Raw genomic sequence first — 22,922 nt, 5'->3', positions numbered from 1 at the left:
ACTTAGACCTGGTGAGTACTGTCTCGTAGAGTGCATTCGTCCAAGACACACCAGGCCTTATGGTCTGATGTGCGATACGCTACAGCTCTCGTTTACCTTTGATGTCACAAGAGAAGTCCAGCGCTCGGTAAGCGCCGAATGTTTCAAACCCGGTTTTTCCTGTTCTCGCAACAGGAAAGTGATGTTACACCAGTATAATACTCGTCCACACGCTGCCCGTGAAACCCAACTTTCTCTGCAAAACGTGTAGGAAGTTCCCTGTCCAGCACCTTCTCCAGACTTCTCTCCAACCGAGCACTTGTGGGGTACGATGAGACAAGAAGTGATGATTATATGATAGCGGAACAAACACTGGTAGCAGTTACTTCTGTAAAATATCTGGGAGTATGCGTGTGGAACGATTTGAAGTGGAATGATCATATAAAATTAGTAGTTGGTAAGGCGGGTACCAGGTTGAGATTCAATTCAGTGGGAGAGTCCTTAGAAAATGTAGTCCATCAACAAAGGAGGTGTCTTACAAAACACTCGTTCGACTTATACTTGAGTATTGCTCATCAGTGTGGGATCAGTACCGGATCGGGTTGACAGAGGAGATAGAGAAGATCCAAAGAAGAGCGGCGCGTTTCGTCACACGGCTATTTGGTAAGCGTGATAGCGTTACGGAGATGTTTTGCAAACTCCAGTGGCAGATTCTGCAAGAGAGGCGCTCTGCATCGCGGTGTAGCTTGCTCGCCAGGTTTCGAGAGGGTGCGTTTCTGGATGAGGTATCGAATATATTGCTTCCCCCTACTTATACCTCCCGAGGAGATCACGAATGTAAAATTAGAGAGATTCGAGCGCACACGGAGGCTTTCCGGCAGTCCTCCTTCCCGCGAACCATACGCGACTGGAACAGGAAAGGGAGGTAATGACAGTGGCACGTAAAGTGCCCTCCGCCACACACCGTTGGGTGGCTTGCGGAGTATAAATGTAGATGCAGATGTAGATGTAGACGTAGACTCGTAAACCGAGAAATCTTGCAGATCTACGCGAACAGTTCGAGCAGGAGTGGTATACCGTACCGCAGGACAGTACTCGTCATTTTTACCATACACTAAATGCCAGAGTCAGCGCCTGCATTGCCGCCCACGGAGGCTACACCACGTACTAATAATACAGGTGTTTCGGCACGGGTCTACACCTGGTAACCTCTTGCTTCATTGATTTGAAATGTAATTATTTCGTGTATTCACTATGCATTGTTGCAACAATAAGTCTTGAACTGGAAACTTCTAAAAGGGTGCACTACATTTTTATCCGATAGTGTATGTCGCGGATCTGACTGTCAAGTGCAAGTTATTCGATTTGTAAGTGCTTAATCATCTTGTGTAGGGTGACCATATTTTCTTCAGACAAAAGTGGGACTTTCATACATTTTCGACTGGAAAGAAGTACATAAGTAAATTTCAAGTTTTGAGAAATTTACTTATTAAGAAATGTAACATTTATAACACAGAATGTAGAAAGACCTACAGTAACAATCACTACAAAAAAAGTTCTTAGTGAACACAAGGAATTTATGGTTTTGTGGATTCCACACCGCAATCATATTTCTTCGAAGATGAAATTTCATCCAGCAACTCAGGTTTGCCTAATAGGTATGAATAGAAGTCAGTGCAACTGTATTTACTGAAGTTTAAACAAGTCAGTAAAATACACTTAACGCTCCTCGCCGTAAATCTGTTCCTCTCATCTGTCCACTCTGACGATAGTAAGCTGAAAACTTTTTCAACATTTGCATTGTGGGCAGGGAGTGAAAAGAAGTACTGCGCTATATTAAGAGATTCTCTGAACTGTTCATTACACTGACAAGATCTGATAACCTACAACATTTTTCATGTACCATCAACTGATTCCATTGTTATCGGCCCGTTTCCACTTGTTTTACAAATGACTGTATATGAACTATTTCATCAAATAAGAGGCTGTCATTTATTAGAATGCCCTTTTCATTTAGCCACATTAAAGTATATTCAAGTGAGCATCATCCATGATAATACAGAAAACTGAGCTATTCCCTGTAACCACGAGGATAAATAGTCCACTGAAGCATCATAAAACATTGATACTGCTATGTCAAATTTCTTAATAGGCTGGTCATCACAATCATTCAGCAGTTTTTTTTATTTTTTTTACACTTAGTGGTACAAAATGCTCATGTTTCCTTAAATTTAGACTTGTCAAAGCTTTATTTAAGACTGGTAATACTTCACATATGGAATTATTCTGTTTCTCAATGCTCAGAATGGATTGTTGGAAAACACTCATTTGTGAATGTACAAAAAGTAAATAACATTCATTTATAGGATCACTGAAAAACACTGAGTTAGACTGTGACAAAAAGTAAGATTTCAAAGGTTCATACAGTTTCAAGATCTTTTCTATGGCTGGCAACAATGAAAGCCACCTTGTTTTGGAAAAGGAAAGTAAATTTTTGTGACACCAACAAATTCACAAAATTCAGTGAGTTCTGCAACACGAATAGAAAAATATGAGAATGGTTGTACAACTTCATGACAATGCAGTCAATGTCAACAGGTAAAATATCACAAGCACTCTGCGAAGTGTCCAGAACGAGATTTTCACTCTGCAGCGGAGTGTGCGCTGATATGAAACTTCCTGGCAGATTAAAACTGTGTGCCAGATCGAGGCAAATTGGAAAGTAGGAGACGAGATACTGGCAGAAGTAGAGCTGTGAGAAGGGGGCGTGAGTCGTGCTTGGGTAGCTGAGTTGGTAGAGCACTTGCCCGTGAAAGGCAAAGGTCCCGAGTTCGAGCCTCGGTCCGGCACACAGTTTTAATTTGCCAGGAAGTTTCACTTTGAAGTGTGTTATGAACAACATGTGCTGGACAACCTATGCCTACAATGTTAAGAGTTTTTACATTTTTCTTTCAGATGTGTGAAAACATTATTACCCTTTTTCTTCATTAACACCCCAAAATAACAGTATTGTCTGCACCAAATGCAACACACTTTGAGATGATGCTGAATGACTGTATAACATGAGAAAGATAATTGGAAATTGTTTCGGACTTTTCGTTCTGCAATTCATCAAGATCAAGCAATTTCGACAGCAGTCCACCCTCACAGAAAAATACTTACCAATCACAGGAAAAATTTTCTGATGCCCATGGTTGCTAACATAAGTAGATATTGAAAAGTATTTTGCACTGTTTACAGCAGCTATTACCTGTTTCTAGGAATGCGAAGCTATAACATTGTTGATAATTACTTCACACTTTGTTCTTCCACACGTAACATTTTATGCTATCTTAGAATAAGGATTTTTTTTGTTTAGTTGAACACTGCAGTCATTAGAGCGATAGCTTCGGTGGTGTTTAACAACATGGAATGACAGGGTTCCTTCTGCTGCAGCTACTTTTTCTGTTCCTGTGTATTTTAAGTTACAAAATACCTCTTTTTTTTGCGAGGAACCTGCCAATCGAAGACTCTCCCTGTGTTTCTCTGATTCCATATGATGCTTGAGATCTGCAGCATCACCATGAGACACGGATTCAGCACAGTTACATACGTGACATTTTTCTGAACAGTCATCGACCGTAGCAGTGACGCAAGGAAATTTCCACTGAAACTCTTCCGAAAACTTTGATTTTCGTTTCGGCATCGCCACGACGTGCTAGCACTTCAAGAAACTGATACTGAGTGCTGACAACAATGTCAAGCAAAAGCAAAGAAAATAAGAGTACGCAACAATTACAGTGATTAAGCTGTACATTATCAGGTGGTGCCAACGTACGGAATGTCAGTTTCCATTGACAGTCTATAAAATCGACACTCAGAAAATATTTTAACCACTCTGTAAATGTCTGAAAATAATCCTTGAAAATCGGGACAAATTGCTTGTTTTTTTAAAAAGTCGGGACAAATTTTTGAGCCTCAAAAACCGGGCCAATCCCGATTAATCGGACGTATTTCACCCTAATCTTGTGTGACAGTGTTGTCATTTGTTTTATCGAGCAGCTCATTTGGTCACACGAAGCTATGTGGACCTCGTTTCGGAAGTTCTGATGACCAAACAAACAAACAAAAAACAAAAAAAAAAAAGTTCGCCATGACTAAAGATAGACTTTTGCATCAGAGTTCAAAGTCGCTATCCTCTAACCTTCGGAGGATCTCACTGAACTATACGAATATAGTCACGTCAGACAAATCATATAAATCTACGAAATGTTCCTCGAACGTTCCACCGACCTAACAGTTTTGCCATTCAGTAATCATTGATAACAGGGGGCAAAACTGTCCGTTTGCGTCGGCGTCTATTGCCCAATTTGGAAAGATAGAAGCCTATACTTAGGTATCACGAATCAGAGACGTAGTATGTGTATTTATCGTCTCGAGGCTTGTGAAAAATGCTTACTGAAAAGAAGTTCTCGAAACATGCTCTCGAATTTCGAGTCCTTAATTCAGCGTGCTATTGGCTTCACGATTGCGCAAGGTTAGATTTAGTTTTAGGACGTTATCTTAACTCGACAGCTCATCTAGAGCTACTGCGGAATAACGGGCCCCCATTAACTGCTGTTTTGTAGTAGAATGGGCTGTGAAAGGTCAGTGGAATACGAAACCCGGTGTGTGTGAAATGGACACGTGGCAGGTAAATGCCTCTACGTTTAATGCGTACCTCAGCTTTAGACTTTTTACCACACATAGCAAGAAGTGTGTGCGCATGGTATGAAAAAGGAAGCTTACGGTTCGACGTCCCGTCGACATCGAAATCATTAGGGGCAGGTACGGCGTGAAGGACATGATTTCAGTCTGTGAGGCAATAATGATTACTTTGAGAGAGGGGCACAACTCGTCGCCTAACACAGTCACCCAACAAATACTGCCAATGAATTATGAACAGGTATAGAAGCATCCTGGCGAGGTATCTGAAACGACGATCTAATGCCCTTTGATATGATGCTAATACGTATTGTAGAGGCCCTCTCGTCAGCTTCACATCTAATATTAATTGTGTGTTAGTGGCTGGATTGAGGCTTTAGTTTGCTCTTTTCACCAGTCATGAAACATCTGTATCAACCTTTTGTACAGTTTCTTCTTAGTGGTGCAACCTTGAAAAACAGGAATACACAACTTACTGTATACAGCAATCATATGATCATCTGTTGACGCTACAGGTAATGAGATGATTTCTTCTGTCAGAAATGTGTCCTGACGCAATGTACACGTTAGCTGATAAAGGAAGTGTGATGGTCTTCGGGAATAATTAGAAGCAGACAAAAAATGTTACAACTTTTTATTAATATTCAAATATGCCCAGTTATCTGGTTTTTGAATGGCTCTAGTGTGAAGCATATCGTGCAACACAACATATACACCATGTTACAGTACTTTACAGGAATAGAAAAATCACTAGACCAATGTTACATATAAATAGGTCCCTTTATACAATATAGTTTTGTAGCTATTTACATAAAAATAAGATAAGTAGTGAACTAATTCACTACATCACATACATAGTGACATTTCTGTGTCTACATAAAAATTGTGACGTTCACAATCATCAGTTTAATAAGCACCTGAATTCAGCTTTGTAAATACTGTCGTAGTTGCTATCAGTAATAACTGCACTGGTAGACTGTAGCACTTTCCATTGTACATCCAGGAATAATAGTGGAAGAACAGTTCATATATTACGCTATATATAACAGTGTAATGCAACACCTTTTGTTAATAGCCGCAAACATTTTTAACTTCTTTCAAAATGGTTGGTTGGCGCTAACAGAATGAAAGGGGTCATTCTTTGGCATATGACCGACGTTTTTGCCTCTGCGTCCAAAGAGAGAACAAAGGAACGGTAGGGGAGGAGACGAGAAAAGTTAACTAGAAGACTAAAGAAAAATTAAATGAAAATATAGAAGGCATTGTGTAGCTGAGAGTATGTGAGACGCGAAGACATCAAACTTAACTGGAAAGAACTGTTCAGTCACGTGGTAGAAACTACTTTAAAGGTATCTTATCCGTAGTGTGTGCTGTCCTTGGAACAAAATCACCATCACAGTAGAAACTTTTAATATACCTTAAATTTCGTGCGGCTAATGCAAAGGGAATAACAAAACATGCTCAGGTTTCATGGCACATCGTTCGTAACTGAGCTCACGAGCTCTCCTTATGCAGTGTAGCGGACAGAACTCTGAAGTTACTGTCAACGTGGCAGTCTATTTGCAGATGCACTGAGGTCGCTCTCTAGGAGAACCCCAGCGAAGCCAGTCTTTATATTGGTGTAACGTTGGTTGTGAGGAGAAACAAGCAGCCGTTCTTCCATTTATTAATATTTTACGGTTAGCATCTGTCTGTTGTGATGTTGTCATTGTAATGGACGTTTTCAGTGATGTCATTTATACGTTGACATCAAGGAAAGAAGATGGTCTGGGGTCAGCTGCCAGGGCTCATCGTCCTTTGTAGGTAGTGTCATATCAAATATCTCGGGGCTATTTGTTTGGTCAACAGCATCTTGGTGTCCAAAATTATGGCCGCTACTGTAATATTTCACCGTCGTTAGGCAAGGATCATCATTATCTGCAATGAAGCTATCTATATAGCTGCAGTTGATACTCTGTCGCGTTCTCTTAATGTCCGGAGCGACGTTCAGGTCGATTTTTCACCTACTACCAGAAGGATTTCATAATTGTAATTAATGTACAGACAGGCTGACCTTAGGATGTGTGTTACCAATGACGGCTTAGACTTCAAAATATACAAACGGTGGTCTCTGTAGGTTGAAATAAATGTAGGTTGAAATAAATATTTCTTCACTGTACATGTAAAAGCCAAACATAGGTGATTTACGTGTATTACTAGACATGAATCTGGCCGCCCAGTGACAATTTAATCGGTGTTGTGTGTAAGTAACTGTTTACGTCGTGTGGATGTAGGAGTATGGCGAATAAATGTGATGTAAGACGATTGGGAAAATGTTTTCGTTATGACTGGGCGCTGTCTCTTAGTACTGTGGAGACTAAATATTGAAATGCACTCCGATTACGGATTTAATGCTGAATGTCCTCACACAATAGTACTTTATTGATCTGTAGGGGAGACGTGTAACTTGTTATGGATATGTAATCTAGCTTTTTTTGGGAGGTTGGATCGGGGGGGAGGGGGGGGGGTGGAGGAGATACGACTCCATGTGTTGTTAGAATGTGATCATTATGACTATATGACATGTTGATTGTGCAAGAAATTTTGTGCATGCCAGTGGTCATGGCCTGCAGACTATCTCCGGATATGGTCGATATTTGAATCGGACGGTAACAAGTAGGACAGATGCTAACAGACAGACAGTGCGGTGGCAGATATGTTGGTCCCAATTCTCCATCGGTTACGTCAGTTTGTTGGGGCGTATCTGTCCTCCGAGAAGAACAGTATACAAGCATGTGTGAGGTCGGATTTACGATCGTGGACGGACAAGTTTAGGGTCGTTCAGCGTAACTGAGATTATTCAGTTTCAGACATCTGTTCACTCTATTTTGTTTTGAAGACTGCAGTCAGTGTTCACTTTAAATGTCCTAGTGTGTTAATATGAAGTTTGTTGCAAGTAGTAGTTTCAAGCCGCGAATACTACAGAACGGACGCTTCGTTCGTGCGCGGAGCAAAACACGTTTCCAGATCTCGAGAACACACTACTGAAGCTCGATACGCGTGGCACGGCTGTAATTTAGGAACCAGAAAAGCAGGAATTAATATCCACGCCGCGTCCTGTGCGGCCCTCTTTCGTGACTGACTGACCGCAGTTGCAAGACAGAGCGTGCTGGGTTTGATCATGCTCTCCCACCAAGACTTCCTTTGGCTGTCAGTTTCTCTCTTAGGCAGTTCCGGTGGAGATGTGCTGGTCGCGTTAACACTTTGCGAAGCACGAGAGGAAGTAGAGGAGGTTCGTAGGAGCTAGGAATGCGTCGACGGCGGAAAGCGACGGAGCGCGACCGCCAGACTGTGAGACCTGAGCATGTTTTGGCGAGCCGCAGTCGTCCCGAGCGCAGAGACGGGTGGAGTGGGCAGGGGAGGGCAGCGGCCGCTACGTGTCGTGCCGGGGCGAGCCGGCGGTGGAGCCCAGCTCGCTGACGGCGTCTGCGTCGTTCTCGGCCGCCTCCTCCTCGTCGATGATAGAGATGTCGCGCAGCGAGGGCCGCGCGCTGCGCCTCCAGCCCTCTGGCGGCGGCGTGGCGAGGCGCCGCAGCAGGCGGGGCCCGGACAGCATGATGAGCACGGCGCCCAGCGGCGCCGTCAGCAGGATGGACAGCACGCACGTCGTCTGCGTCAGCTGCCCCCACGTCAGCTCCTCCTCCGTGCCGCCGGTCTCCTTCACCTTCTCCAGAGGCTGCGAGCACAGCGCCGCCTGCCCGACAACACCGAGCGTCTCATTTCGGGAACAACCGATACTTACGAACAGTTGTCGATAATTCTTCCGGGTTATATGGCCGTGGTCCGTGGAATTCTATTCCTAAGTGATTTTTATCAATGACGATTATCGATATTTCAGTTGAAGTGAGAGGAGAAAGTACAAACTGGATCAGACTAGGAAAAGGAGTAAGACAAGGATGATATTTATCACCTACTCTTTTCAACGTCTAGTTGGAAAATATGACTGACCAATGCTCATTAGATTAGATTAGATTAGATTAATACTTGTTCCATAGATCATGAATACGACACTTCGTAATGATGTGGAACGTGTCAGGTTAATAAAAGATGTCTGTACAAGAAATTACATTACACAAAATATTGCATGACACTAATGATTAAGTTTTTTTTTTTTTTTTTTTTTTTTTTTACTTACTTTATATCTAAAAATTCAGCCAATGAGTAGAAGGAGTTGTCATCTAGAAATTCTTTTAATTTATTTTTAAATGTTAGTTGGCTATCTGTCAGGCTTTTGATGCTGTTTGGTAGGTGCCCAAAGACTTTTGTGGCAGCATAATTTACCCCTTTCTGTGCCAAAGTCAGATTTAACCCTGCATAGTGAAGATCATCCTTTCTCCTGGTGTTATAGGTATGCACACTGCTATTACTTTTGAATTGGGTTGGATTATTATCAACAAATTTCATAAGGGAATATATATACTGTGAGGTTACTGTGAGGATCCCTAGATCCTTAAATAGATGTCTGCAGGATGACCGTGGGTGGGCTCCAGCAATTATTCTGATTACACGTTTTTGTGCAATGAATACTTTTCTACTCAACGATGAATTACCCCAGAATATGATGCCATACGAAAGCAGTGAATGAAAGTAGGCATAGTAAGCTAATTTACTGAGATTCTTATCACCAAAATTTGCAATAACCCTAATAGCATACGTAGCTGAACTCAGACGTTTCAGCAGACCATCAATGTGTTGCTTCCAGTTTAACCTCTCATCAATGGACACACCTAAAAATTTTGAAAATTCTACCTTAGCTACAGACTTCTGTTCAAATTCTATATTTATTACTGGAGTTTTGCCATTTACTGTACGGAACTGTATATACTGTGTTTTATCAAAATTTAAAGAGAGTCCGTTTGCTGAGAACCACTTAATAATTTTGTGAAAAACATCATTTACAATTACATCACTTAGTTCTTGGTTTTTGGATGTTATTACTATACTTGTATCATCAGCAAAAAGAACTAACTTTGCATCTTCATCAATGTGGAATGGTAAGTCATTAATGTATATCAAGAACAGTAAAGGACCTAAGACCGAACCCTGTGGGACCCCGTGCTTGATAGCACCCCAGTTTGAGGAATCAGCTGTTTTAACATTACACGAACCACTTATTTCAACTTTCTGCATTCTTCCAGTTAAGTATGACAAAGTAGTAGAAATTGGAGGAAGAAGAGTAGGGTGTTTGAGATTTGCTGATGACATGGTCCTTCTAGCCACAGGGGGAAAAGAATTACAGGATTTGGTGGACACCATTGCAACTAACGGAAAAAAACATGGAATGAAAATTAACACAAATAAAACAAAAGTATTGGCACTAGGAGGAAATAAGAAAATAAAAATTATTCTGAATGGAGAAACACTAGAACAGGTGCAAAATTTTAAGTATCTTGGAAGCAGGATAGACACCGACTGGAAGTGCACCACAGAAATTAAAACAAGGATAGCAATGGCAAAAAAGGCGTTTTATAAGAAAAGGAGAATTTTCTGCAGCGGTCTGGACAGAGAACTCAGAAAAAGACTCATAAAATGTCTTATATGGAGTGTTGTTCTATATCAGGGCCGGCCAGAAATTCTGCACGCGTGCGGTGCTCTTGCACATGTGCAACTTCCGGGTCACAGCATGCACGCCGCAGCCGTCACCGTTCATGTAGTGCATGTTTCTACGCACAGATGTCGCTTTATCCACTTGCTGGGATACTCTGTTCCGGCGCATTCTAGTGCTCTTTCCACAGCTTGCAAGCCAACCGTGGGAAGGTATTTCGCGTATTTCACAGTACCTGATATTTCTCAGTACTTCCCTGTTAAGGTTAAGGTCACTAGGGGTGAAGGAGACTGGGTATGTTGCGATCTTGCTTGTACCACAAACAGGGAAGTGCAGCCGCCGCCGTTCATTTAGGGCACATGTCTAATAACAGATGTCGCTGTCGCACATGTGCAGCACTTCCGCACGTCTGCACACTGTGCAGCATTTGGCCAGCCCTGTTCTATATGGTGCTGAAACGTTGACTGTGAGGAAAAAAGACAGAAAGGCTGGAGGCTTTTGAGATCTGGACATGGCGGAAGACGGAAAGAATAAGTTGGATGGACAGAGTAAAAAATGAAGAGGTACTGAGAAGAGTGGGAGAGAAAGACAGTTACTAGAGGTAATAAAGAGAAGAAAAAGAAATAGGATTGGTCATATATTAAGAATGAATGACGGACTGATAAAAACAGTATTAGAAGGTTATGTAGAAGGGAAAAGGAAGCGAAGAAGGAAGAGATTCCAGATACTGGATGACATGATGGACAGTAAAACATACAGCAGCCTTAAGAAGGAAGCAATGGATCGCAGAAAATGGAGAGGCAAAGGACCTGCTAATATAGCAGATAACTGATGATGATTATCGATAGTTACATTTTATCTTTGACTAGTTTTCTCTCTGCTACTATGTGCAAGCTAGACCACGCCCACTTTCCTCGGTATTTAGGCCGCTCTCCGACGCCCGATCCAAGTTATACACAGATTCACGACCCTTTAATCCCATCAGTTCGTTACCACAATCATCAGACAAAAGGTAGGGATCAAATTAGATCTGATCGTTTGACCACTGGGGTTCAATACCCATCAGACCATCTAGTCAGACTCGTCAGTCAGCAGGACCAGCCATGCCTCTGAGGATGTCCAACGTAGTATTGGACGAAACGTTAGGAATAGAAGAATTCAATGGACCACGGCCATACAACCCGGAAGAATTACCAACAACAGTACCATCCGGTCGTGAAAGCCTTCATTGTATGACTTCCGAACAGTGTTCAAATAGCTCTGAGCACTGTGGGACTAAACATCTGAGGCCATCAGTCTCCCAGACTTAGAACTACTTAAACCTAACCAACCTAGGGACATCACACACATCCGTGCCCGAGGCAGGATTCGAATCTGCGACCGTAGCAGCAGCACAGTTCCGGACTGTAGCGCCTAGAACCGCTCGGTCACAGCGGCCGGCTTACGAACAGTGTTTACTCACATTATGTCGATTCGTAATTTAACTTAATTGCACATTGTGTCTCATTGTCAAATGTCAGAGCGGATCGAAAACAAGACTCCAAAAAATGACAGATTTTTTTCCCCCAATTTTTGTAACGAACAGTGGGAAGGGACAAATGGGGTATAAAATGTACCAGCCAGAGATAGTTTCGAAAAAAAAAGAAAAAAGCTTCAGGTCTGATCTGCTTGAGAAGCGAATTCTTTCTTTCTTCCATCTATCCTTCCTTCCTTCCTTCCTTTCGTTCATCCATATTGAAAATAAAATACATATCAAGTAATAACTTAAACTGATACTTAACGCTGGTCAACAAGAACATTATGACCACATGCCCGCTATCGATGTCAACCCGCCCAGGCGATAACAGCACTACCTGGCGAGGAATGACTGCTAGTGAGACACACTCCTTGTGCATGTAGTATCAGTAAGAATGCTGTCTGTGTGTAGAATGGGGAAGGTGCGCGATCTGCGTATGATCAAGGGTAGACTGTGATGGCCCAGAGGCTCAACACGAGAATTTTGGCAACTGCACGACTTGGGTTGGGTTGTTTGGGGGAAGAGACCGAACAGCGAAGTCATCGGTCTCCTAGGATTAGGGAAAGACAGGGGAGGAATTCGTCCGTGTCCTTTCAAAGAACCATCCCGGCATTTGCCTGGAGTGATTCAGGGAAATCACGGAAAACCTAAATCAGGATGGCCGGAAGCGGGATTGAACCGTCGTCCTCCCTCCCGAATGCGAGCCCAGTTGCACGACTTGGCCGGTGTCCGAGGAGTAATGTGGTGTCTTCAACACGTGGCGAAACCAAGGTGAAAACATGTCCACACGTCGTGAGGGATGGATGGCCACCACGCTTTACAATACACATCAAATGAATCCTCAATTGCGAATAAGGACTACTATGAGCTGTAGAATGGAATGACGGCAATGAAAATTTGTGCTGGCCCGGGACTTGGGAGAGGTTTCCTTACCATTTGGCTATTTGTGCACAACTCAGTACCAGACCCAAACTTCCATATGTCGTCGACCATGCGTCCACGGTCTGTACTCATACATCCATTATGTATATTCCCGTACAGATCAGACATTGCACTTCAAAGTCGTTTGCCCGGTATCAGGAGATAATAAGATATTGCAGTGCCTGTGTTATTCTGCTTACTGTGCAAAGTTCCTTTGGACATGCCCCAATACAGATGTCGGACGTCGTAGGCTGGGCAGACTGGTAAAACAGGAAAGGCGACAACTGTGGCTGAACTAACATCAGACTAATGCTGGGCAGGCTACAAGCGTGTCTGAACACAGAGGGCACGGAACACTTCTAACGACGGGCCTCCGCAGCTGACGACCTACGCGTGAGCCACTCTTAACACTACAACGTCGGGAACTATGACAAACGGATACTTTAGGTTATGGTTTTAGGGCACAAAACAGCTACAGTCATAAACGCTCATTCTGTGGCACAGTGAAGGGTAAAAACAAGAATTTAAAGCAACAGCAATGGAAGCGAAACTCAAGAAGAAGGGAAGACAAAAACGGAAGGAAATCTTAGAAATACGCTATTGAAGGTCGGTTGTTTTCCTCGAAAAGAGCTTCAAATGACCGATGTCATCTCACTAACACTTAATAATCTGAAGAACGCGATCGGATGAGTGCGCGTCATCTGCTAAACGGAAAGATAGATCAGGCGACAGCTGTAAACGGGGCACAGCTAATTAAAATAGGGGCACTGAAGTTAAAGGTGGGTCGCCGTCCACGATTGATAGCAGTGAGGACAAGCGGGGGGAGGGTCGCCGCTTAAAAGATGTAGATGGCTAAAAAGACAGTGCCAACTCCGGAGTCTACTTAAGGCTGGGAGGAAGAGGTCCAAGTACAGGAGAGAGGTTTTATGTCCCATAAATTATTATCCTAATGTGCAGACCAATGTGTGTGCCATATAAGAGCAACACGACGACATAAAATGCTCTGCAGGTCGGCAAAGGGAATCATGTGAACAGAGCGCCAAGGAAGAGTGAGAGAACAGCCTTTGCCTCTATATCATCTGCCTTGTTTCCACATACACCAACATGCCCTGGGATCCAAAGGAAGGAATGTCACAGAGATGCTCCCCAAGTGGAGCATGTGGAAGCAGCCCTGAATCCGGTAGACCAGAGGGTGGACGAGATAAAGAGCTGCGCGAATCCGAGCATATAATACACTGCATCGTCTGATGGCGACGGATGTATTGGACAGCCTGGAGAACAGAATAAAGCTCCGCAGTAAAATCCGAACACTGCTCGGGAAGCCGAAGTCTAATAGGGGTGTCGTCAATGATATAGGTACTCCTGACACTAAAGATGGTCTTGGAGCCATCAGTGTAAATAAATGTAGCATCCTCCATTTTTGTGCTTAGAGCAGCAAATGTCCGACGACAAACTATGGGTTGGTGGAGGGGGGGGGGGGGGTACTACCCTTGGGAAGCTGACATAGGTCATGGAGAAGGCAGGCCCATGGGTGAAGCCAAGTTGGCGTTGTACCCCAATTTGTCAACAAAGTTCTACGAAATTGGAAGGAAAGTGAATATAGAAGTTGGTGGAAGCAGCCTCCGGGTGACAGTCGAGAGGAAGGGCTGCCTGCATAGCCTAAATCCAAGGACGCGTCGAAAATAATGGCATGGACTGGATGAGCAGGCATGGAAGACAGATGACTAGCATAATGACTCAGAACAGATCGCTGATTGGACAGCGGAGGTTCAGCAGTCTCAACATAAAGGCTCTCCATGGACGCAAAACGCAGTCCACAGTGGTGGACAGAATCTAGTCACCGAAGAATAGACGGACGTGCAATGGAGTAAACGAAGCCTCCATAGTCAAATTTCGAGCGCACTAAGGCTCGATATAGGCGGAGGAGGACCACTCCATCTGCTCCCCAGGAGGTACCACTCAGAACACGGAGGGTGTTGAGGGATCACAGACAGCATGCCGAAAGATATGAAACGTGGTGGGAAGACCAGCACGGTTTTCTGTCAAACAACTCCTAAGACTTTGGCGACGTACGCGAATGGAAGGTCAACAGGGCCTAGTTGTAGGAAAGGGAAATGAAACACATGTTCGACGCCAAAAATTTACACAGACAGTCTTACTGGGAGAAAATCGGAAGCCGGTTTTGATGCACCATGAGTTGAGGCGATCGAGACATCTTTGAAGACGACGTTCAAGAAGGCTGGTCTGTTGAGAGCTGTAGTAGACTGCAAAATCGTCGACAAAGAGGGAGCCCAAGACATCGGGAAGGAGACAATCTATAATTGGATTTATGGCAATGACAAACATTACAACACTTAGCACAGAGCCCTGGAGCGCCCCGTTTCCTTGGGAGAAAGTATAGGATAGAGTAGTGTTCACCCGCACCTTAAATGTGCTCTGTCATAAATTTATCGATGGAAAGGTGTTGCCGACCTCGAAAGCTCCAAGAGAACAGTGTGCGGAGGATGCCTTTCCTCCAACAGGTATCGTATGCCCTCTTCAGATCAAAAAATAGAGCTACCGTTTGGTGTTTCCTGAGAAAATTGTTCATTATATAAATAGTGATGGTCAACTGTGGAACGATGCTTTCGGAAACTGCATTGGCCTGCTGTTAAAAGGTTTCGGGACTCCAGCCAGCAGCCTAAGCGGCAATTTACCATACGCTCCAAAGCATTACAAACACTACTCGTGAGAGAGATTGGGCGATAGCAGGAAGGGACATGTTTGTCCTTCCCAGGTTTCAGAACAGGAATGACGATAGCTTCCCGTCATCTTTTCGGAAAGGTACTGTCGACCCAAAGTCTATTATAATAGGCGAAGGAGATAGCACAGATTAGGATATGATAGTCGCAGCAACATTTGAACGTGGATATCGCGGTCTAGGGGTAGCGTCTTTGATTCATAATCAAATAGTCTTCCGTCTCGGGTTCGAATCCCGCCACTGCCTAAATTTTGATTAATAATCAGCACTAGCGGCCGGAGTAAGAAGTCACCGTCATTCTGCCAACAGCCTTGTCAAACAGGGTGGAGGAGCGGACAGAGGTTCAGAGCACACACTTGCCCTAGGGGTGGGAAACTGCCCCCAAAGGCGGAAGAATCAGCAATGATCAACAGCATGAGGATGCAGAAGGCAATGTAAATCACTGCATTAAAGACATTTAACGTGTATCCACAGGACGGGTGGCCTGTAATTGAAGTGTCATGATCTCTCCATTGGCAAGAGATTCCGGAATAGTCACCCATTCGGATCTCCGGAGGGGGACTGCCAAGGGGGAGGTTACCATGAGAAAAAGTTTAAATAATCAACGAAGGGATAACGTTCTACGAGTCGGGGCGTGGAATGATAGAAGCTTGAACGAGGTAGGGAAACTAGAAAATCTGAAAAGGGAAATGCGAAGGCTCAATCTAGATACAGTAGGGGTTAGCTAATACCCTGTTAAAGAATCACAAGAAGAGGAGGTATACTTGGAAAATGCCGGGTGATACGGGAAGATTTCAGTTTACATCATGGTCAGAGAGAGATTCCGAAATCAGATACTGGATTGTAAGGTGTACCTAGGAGCAGATATAGACTCGGATCACAATATAGTAGTGATGAAAAGTAAGCGGAAGTTTAAGACATTAGTCAGGAACAATCAATACGCAAAGAAGTGGGATACAGAAGTATTAAGGAATGACGAGATACGGTTTAAGTTCTCTAAGGCTGTAGATACAGCAATAAGGAATACGTCAGCAGGCAGTATAGTTGAAGAAAAATGGACGTTCCTAAAAAGGGCCATCACAGAAGTTGGGAAAGTAAACTTAGGTACAAAGAAGGTAACTGCGAAGGAACCATTGGTAACAGAAGAAATATTTCAACTGATCGATGAAAGGAGGAAGTACAAAAATGTTCCGGGAAACTCAGGAATACAGAAATACAGAAATACAAGTCGATGAGTAATGAAATAAGTAGGAAGTGGAGGGAAGCTAAGACGATATGGTTTCAGACTCAGCATGCAGGAAAATCAAAACAACCTTCGGTGACGTTAAAACCAAGGATGGTAACATTAAGAGTGCAATGGGAATTCCACTATTAAATACAGAGGAAAGAGTGGATAGGTGGAAAGAATACACTGAAAACCTCTATGAGGGGGAAGATTTGTCTGATGTGATAGAAGAAGAAACAAGAGTCGATTTAGAAGAGATAGGGGGTCCAGTATTAGAATCAGAATTCGAAAGAGCTTGAGAGGACTTAAGATCGAATAAGGCAGACAGGATAGATGACATTCCATCAGAATTTATAAAATCATTGGGGGAAGTGGCAACAAAAAGACTATTCAAGTTTGTGTGTAGAATGAGTCTGGCGACATACCATCCGACTTTTGGAAAAGCATCATCCACACAATTCCGAAGATGACAAGCGCGAGAATTATCGCACAATATGCTTAACAGCTCATGCATTAAGCTGCTTACAAGAATAATATACAGAAGAACGGAAAAGAAAATTGAGGATGCGCTAGATGCGATCAGTTTGGGTTTAGGAAAGGCAAAGTCATGAGAGAGGCAATTCAGCTTGGAAGGGACTGTGTAAATGGATTGGGTGATAATGGATAGTGCTGGAACGCCAGCTACAGGGGGGAAATCAAACTGCACTGATTGGAAACGAGGGAAGACAAAGTGATCATGAGGACTTAGCTTTGTTTTCTTAAGACAGAATATGACCAGGGAGTAGAATCTTAAGAGGATCGGCATGTCATCCCGATTGGAGCGAATTCCGCTGATATTCTAATGGATAACTGACATAGGGTGGACGAAAAAAAGGAGAAATGTCACCACAGTAGCCATCAACTCGGCAACTGCTGAGAGCTGGTCTCCGGCGGTGTGGAATGGCATTCAGCCAGACGCAAAAGATCCTAATCCATAGGTTGTTCGGGGGCAACTCCTGCCACCAGTGATCGACTGAAAATAGGGGGGAGGGGCGCCAACAAAGTAAACGGGGCGGGGTGGGGGAGGGGGGGGGAGGGGCGCCCTCAAAGAAAACGGGGGAGGGGCGCCCTCAAAGAAAACGGGGGAGGGGCGCCCTCAAAGAAAACGGGGGGGCACTCACAATCAAAACAGGGGGGGGGGAGACAACGAAAACGGGAGGAACAAAGAAAATAAAAGAGAACAATTCTCAAATGTCGCCGTGAAAAGTTGGTAAAGAGAAAAATCAAGAAGAGAGAAGGACGAAGTAAGAGCAGATACTTGACACTGTAGACATAAAAGAAGAGACACCACTTCATTCCCAAGCATATGTCTCCGAATGTAGGCATAAAACATACTCCCAAAGAGAGGGAGAGGGGGAAGGGAAGGGGCGAGGTGGGGAGAGGGGGGAGAAGATTTCAGACAGGCAGGGATGTGGAAAGGCAAGGTAGGCAGCATGGAAAGGAAAGAGCTGCATGAACTCAGGATCCCTTGCTCGCGACGCATGTGTCCACAAAAGAGTTGTGGACCACGAAGGGGGGGGGGGGAGGGGGAGGGGGACACGTGACTACAATCGGCACTGGAAGTTAGCGCAGTGGTGGTGTTGCATGGTTTGATGAATCCAGATCTGGTTAATAAAATTCTTTTCCGGGCTATTATGCCGTGGTCTGATGGATTTCGCATTGTAACCCGACGTTTCGTCCCCATCTGCGGAGGACATCTTCAAGGGGGTTCGTGGCTTCTGTTAACTTCCGAAACACACACTGTCTCACTACTGACAAGGTAGTCAGTAGTGAGACAGTGTGTGTTTCGGAAGTTAACAGAAGCCACGAACCCCCTTGAAGATGTCCTCCGCAGATGGGGACGAAACGTCGGGTTACAATGCGAAATCCATCAGACCACGGCATAATAGCCCGGAAAAGAATTTTATTAATCATGGCAGTTCCGGCCGTGAAAGTATACATTTTAGGAATCTAGATCTCTTCTTCATCATGCCGATGGGAGGGAGCGAGCCCATCGGCTTCAAGAGGAACAGCTCCTTGGCACCTGTATTGCTGGATAGATACTACCCGGTGGCGGCTCGATTATGCTCTAGGGAAAATTCATGTGGGCATACAAAAGGTCCAGGCATCACAACGGCCAAGGAGTACCTTACACTGGTTGCAGATGACGTACAGCTATCATGACGATCATGTTTCCTGACGGCAGTGGTTTTTTACAGCAAGATAATGCACCATGTCACAAGTCCAGGAGTGTGAGGAAGAAGTTTGTGGAACACAGCGGCGAGTTCCAGTTGATGTGCTGGGCCCCAAACTCACCAGATCTGAAACCGATTGTGCACGTCTTGGTTGTCACTGACGTGGCGGTTAATCGACCCCTCCCCGGCATTGACGGGAATTAGGTGACTTGTGTGCGCAAATGTGTGATGCCAATTCAGTCCCAGCGATCTATCAAGGCTGCATTTCTTCCATTCCATGACGCATCGCCGTTGTTATCCGGCTGTTAGGTAGATGGTCATAATGTTCAGGCAGATCAGTGTTATGATGCAATGTCCTTTCAGTTTTTTTTTTACTGTGATGCATGTAACAGATGTTGCTTAATAATAACCATGGAGACAAAATTAGCTAATCTCTGAATAATGAAATAAAATTGTTATTTGTTGACTTGTATGTACATAACACTATATTGTCACATGAACATTTAACTACACATTAATTTATGCATTACACATTCTGGTTTACGGTTATTTGCAGTGAGAACAGTATCTAACCATTAGTAAGAATCTTCGCTGTATTAATATGGTATTACGAAACTAAAAGCTCACCTGCACCGTCGCCTTGGCCATACATGCCAAAGCCACGAATATCTTCTCTCTCAGGTTCAGTCTGCTGCCAATGCCCACCACAACCGTGATCAACAGTCTTAACTGCAAGAAAATAAATAAGGTAAGAACAACATTTGATGTTAAAGCAAAACTGTGTTGACGGAGAGACTGGTGTAGTTTGCTAACATATCATATCATATTGTATTGTATTGTATTGTATATCACAGTTTGCGCTTCCAAAGTTCCTGTATGTCGATACATCTGTAAAGATATTGCACGCGTATCCTCGCAGAAGTTATGTGCCTATGAAGTATTTTGTAATGTATTATGATACACCTGTGGTGAAACTTCCTAAATTTAATTAATGAACACTCTGATCCGGCGTAGTGATCCAAGGGCTGCTTACAGACCTCAGTGTCTTTCTTAGGTCTCGTGGGACGTCAGTATAAAGCGTAATATAGTTAAGGCACCTATACACAGGCGGACGAGTCTGCCAACCCATATGCCGAGATCTGTCTCGAGCAGTTCGCTTGTGTGTGGGTGGGTGGGTGGTTCATGTTCGGGTCCATGGTTCGACCAGATGACCTCTACATAACTGCCCCCACTGCTACCTGTCAGCAACCACTCCCGTCACTGCAGGCAGGTAGGGTCCATAGAAAGTCGCTGATGTCCACGCACAGTCCGACAGGTTGCCGGAGCCCCTACAGTTGTGGCTGGGCGCCTTTAGCACACCACTCTCCCGGGCCCTTAACGTCTGCTGTCACAAACTAGAAGTATTATAGTCTGTCAACTGAAGATAGAGCAGCAATTGTGGTGAAGGAAGAGGCCTTTTCTGAAGAACGCTACCATTAATTTCCCATTATCAGTACGAAGCGACATGCAGTGATTTACAGAAATACTGTTCCTTTGCGTTTCTGTATTAGTTACTAATTTATGTATCCCTTGTAGCGTTGGCGCATTCCACTTCGTGGACGTGTCTGTACTCTACATTGCCTCTGCACGCTGTGGGAGGCTCCGTATAACTTTGCAAAACAGCATGTATTTGATCCTTGTGACCTAGTCGAGGAGAGAGAGAGAGAGAGAGAGAGAGAGAGAGAGAGAGAGAGAGAGAGAGAGAGAGAGAGAGAGAGAGAGAGAAGACTCCGACGTTCACTCTTCAGTCACATTTCTCCTTTGCTCCCTCAATTCATCTCAGTCTGAAACGATAGCAAACCAGCTACAGTGGCAGACATTATAAAACTTAAGACTTGGAGATCCTATGGTGCCAGTGACATTAAATTTTGTCACACTATTTATTTACATAGTTTAAGCCCACATTGGTACACAAAATTCGGACAGCATATAACAGAATCTACAATGAATAAATTTAGATTTTAGCAGTCAACAGTTTCTTCCTTTCCAAAACAAATTCATTCAGTGTGATCTGACGACTCTGTATTCTGCAGATATGACATACTACTTTCGATTTGATGTTTTGAATGTCAGTCGTATGTATTTGTTCCCCAATGGAGAGAATGGAAGTTTTCTTGAAAGTAATGCAGTTTGTTACGCTGTTTAAAGTGTCTTCAACTGGATAGTAGCACGACTTCGAAATATTTACTTCCTGATCCTATTTGCCCGGACATTAACACAGCTGAAGCTCTACGAAGACCTTTTGATCGTCAAGTTCCAGTAATGAACTCAAGTCACTTTTTTTTTGCAGCTGTGGGAAGCACTAGTAACAGCATGGCTTCAGAAACTTGTTAAAAATTACTAATTCCTAATCGACTTACGAACACCTTGCGTAGAACCTGCGAACGGTGCCTAGTCGACTGAGTGTTAATTATTTGCGTGTTGAAATGCTCTTACCTACAGAAATACTTTGTAGTTAAAACTTCGAGTAACTATTGAAAACATAAATTTGACGACTTTTACTTACCACTATTGCCGTGATGAGACAAGCCAGGGAAAATGATACAACGTCTCCTTCCAGATCGCTGAACTTTATCTGAGTGCCTGTTATTCCAAACAGAATTGGCTCAAAGATCATCCAAAATATTTCGAACGCCGTGGCCACTGGATTCTGAAAGTGAAAAATGTAACATCTTAATAATAATGTTTTAAGCGTTAATGTATACAGCAAGATTAAAAAATGTAACCATTAATTTTGCCAGATCGTAACTGCACAACAGCAGGCGTGTACGACAGAGACAGTTGCCGTCTCCAGTTCGTCTGGCCGTTTGCAATGAACAATTTCGCCGACTCCTTTTGGCTCCATACGCCCAAGCAATACGGAGGGACAACAGATTCCGGCTTACGAACGTAATGCGGGAGATGCCTGAGCTACAGCGGTTCTAGGCGCTTCAGTCTGGAGCCGCGCTACCGCTACGGTCGCAGGTTCGACTCCTGCCTCGGGCATAAATGTGCGTGATGTCCTTAGGTTTAGGTTTAAGTAGTTCTAAGTTCTAGGGCACTGATGACCTCAGATATTAAGTCCCATAGTGCTCAGAGCCATTTGAACCATTTTTCCTCTGTAACTTTAGAATAACGGGACTGATGACCTCGCCGTTTTTTCCATGAACCCTCACCTATAATCAATCAATAACGTGGCTAGTAGACACACAATCAATAGAGTATACAAGGGGGATGTGTTAGTAGTGGGGGCTGTAGGAGGAAAGCCGTTCTAAACTGAAGCCTACGTTCATATAAGTTTGTAAAAATTAAGTGGAGCGCCTCCAGGCCCGAGCACTTGCATGGGAATCATTCAGAAAGATCTACAGTCACCTCTCTTTTGGTGAGTATTTAAAAGGAATTCCGCTGAAAATGCAACAAACGCAGCGATTTATTTTCCCCTGGCTTGTTAACCATTTGGTAGTTCCAGAGAAGCGTCATCAGTGGCTAATTTGAGTAAAACCTACATTTCTTTTGACATCTTAAAATTTGCTTCTTTCTCCAAAACACTGTGGTGTTTACATAACTGCGAGAGAACTGTGGAATATTGGTTCAGTAAGTTCATTAAGTGAGGAATTGAGGATAAGGATGGTCAACAGCTTATGAAAAAGCATATAAACATGTAATGTATTCACTTATGTTGTCCAAAATCCACAGCATTTCTCGTTTCAGCAGTTGTCGATAGTCCTTAAAATTGCAATCTTTCATCGAAAAAATTTCTAGTTGAATAACAGGATGGATAAGAAAATTTTGCATAGTAATATTGTAAAATACTTTACTCTTCGCGTGATATCATTTGCCATAATCTCACTTCGATATCACAAGTCGTTTATGAACCACGAGGAATGTTGTGGATATTTCATCCTGGTTTTATCGCTGATACATGCGACCACACATGTATGTGCTACATCATGTCAGTTTTCTCGAGACTGGTGGCGGATAGAGACCTCCACTCAAGTCTAAAGAAAAATTCAATGTGTTAGCTAAATTTCATATGGAGCAAC

The 22,922-nt window shown here is 43.6% G+C and overlaps 1 protein-coding gene across 5 annotated transcripts in view; it reads right to left on the bottom strand.

Annotated features, from left to right (window-relative positions):
- Window positions 1-5,279: 5,279 nt before the first annotated feature.
- LOC126321537 (sodium/hydrogen exchanger 9B2-like) overlaps window positions 5,280-22,922 on the bottom strand; it is a 438,606-nt gene continuing 420,963 nt past the window's right edge. For all 5 annotated transcript variants that reach the window (XM_049994193.1, XM_049994196.1, XM_049994192.1 and 2 more), the window contains 3 exons: window positions 21,407-21,550; window positions 19,489-19,590; window positions 5,280-8,395 (listed from right to left, as the gene is read on the bottom strand). In XM_049994193.1, coding sequence (XP_049850150.1) covers window positions 8,075-8,395; window positions 19,489-19,590; window positions 21,407-21,550 — 567 coding nt within the window. In that variant the 3' untranslated portion in view covers window positions 5,280-8,074. The remainder of the gene's footprint in view (window positions 8,396-19,488; window positions 19,591-21,406; window positions 21,551-22,922) is intronic.

This window comes from Schistocerca gregaria, chromosome 2 (assembly GCF_023897955.1).
Source record: "Schistocerca gregaria isolate iqSchGreg1 chromosome 2, iqSchGreg1.2, whole genome shotgun sequence".
NCBI lineage: Eukaryota > Metazoa > Arthropoda > Insecta > Orthoptera > Acrididae > Schistocerca > Schistocerca gregaria.
The sequence above is the reverse complement of the archived record's forward strand: the minus strand, read 5'-3'. Positions and strand labels throughout refer to the sequence as shown.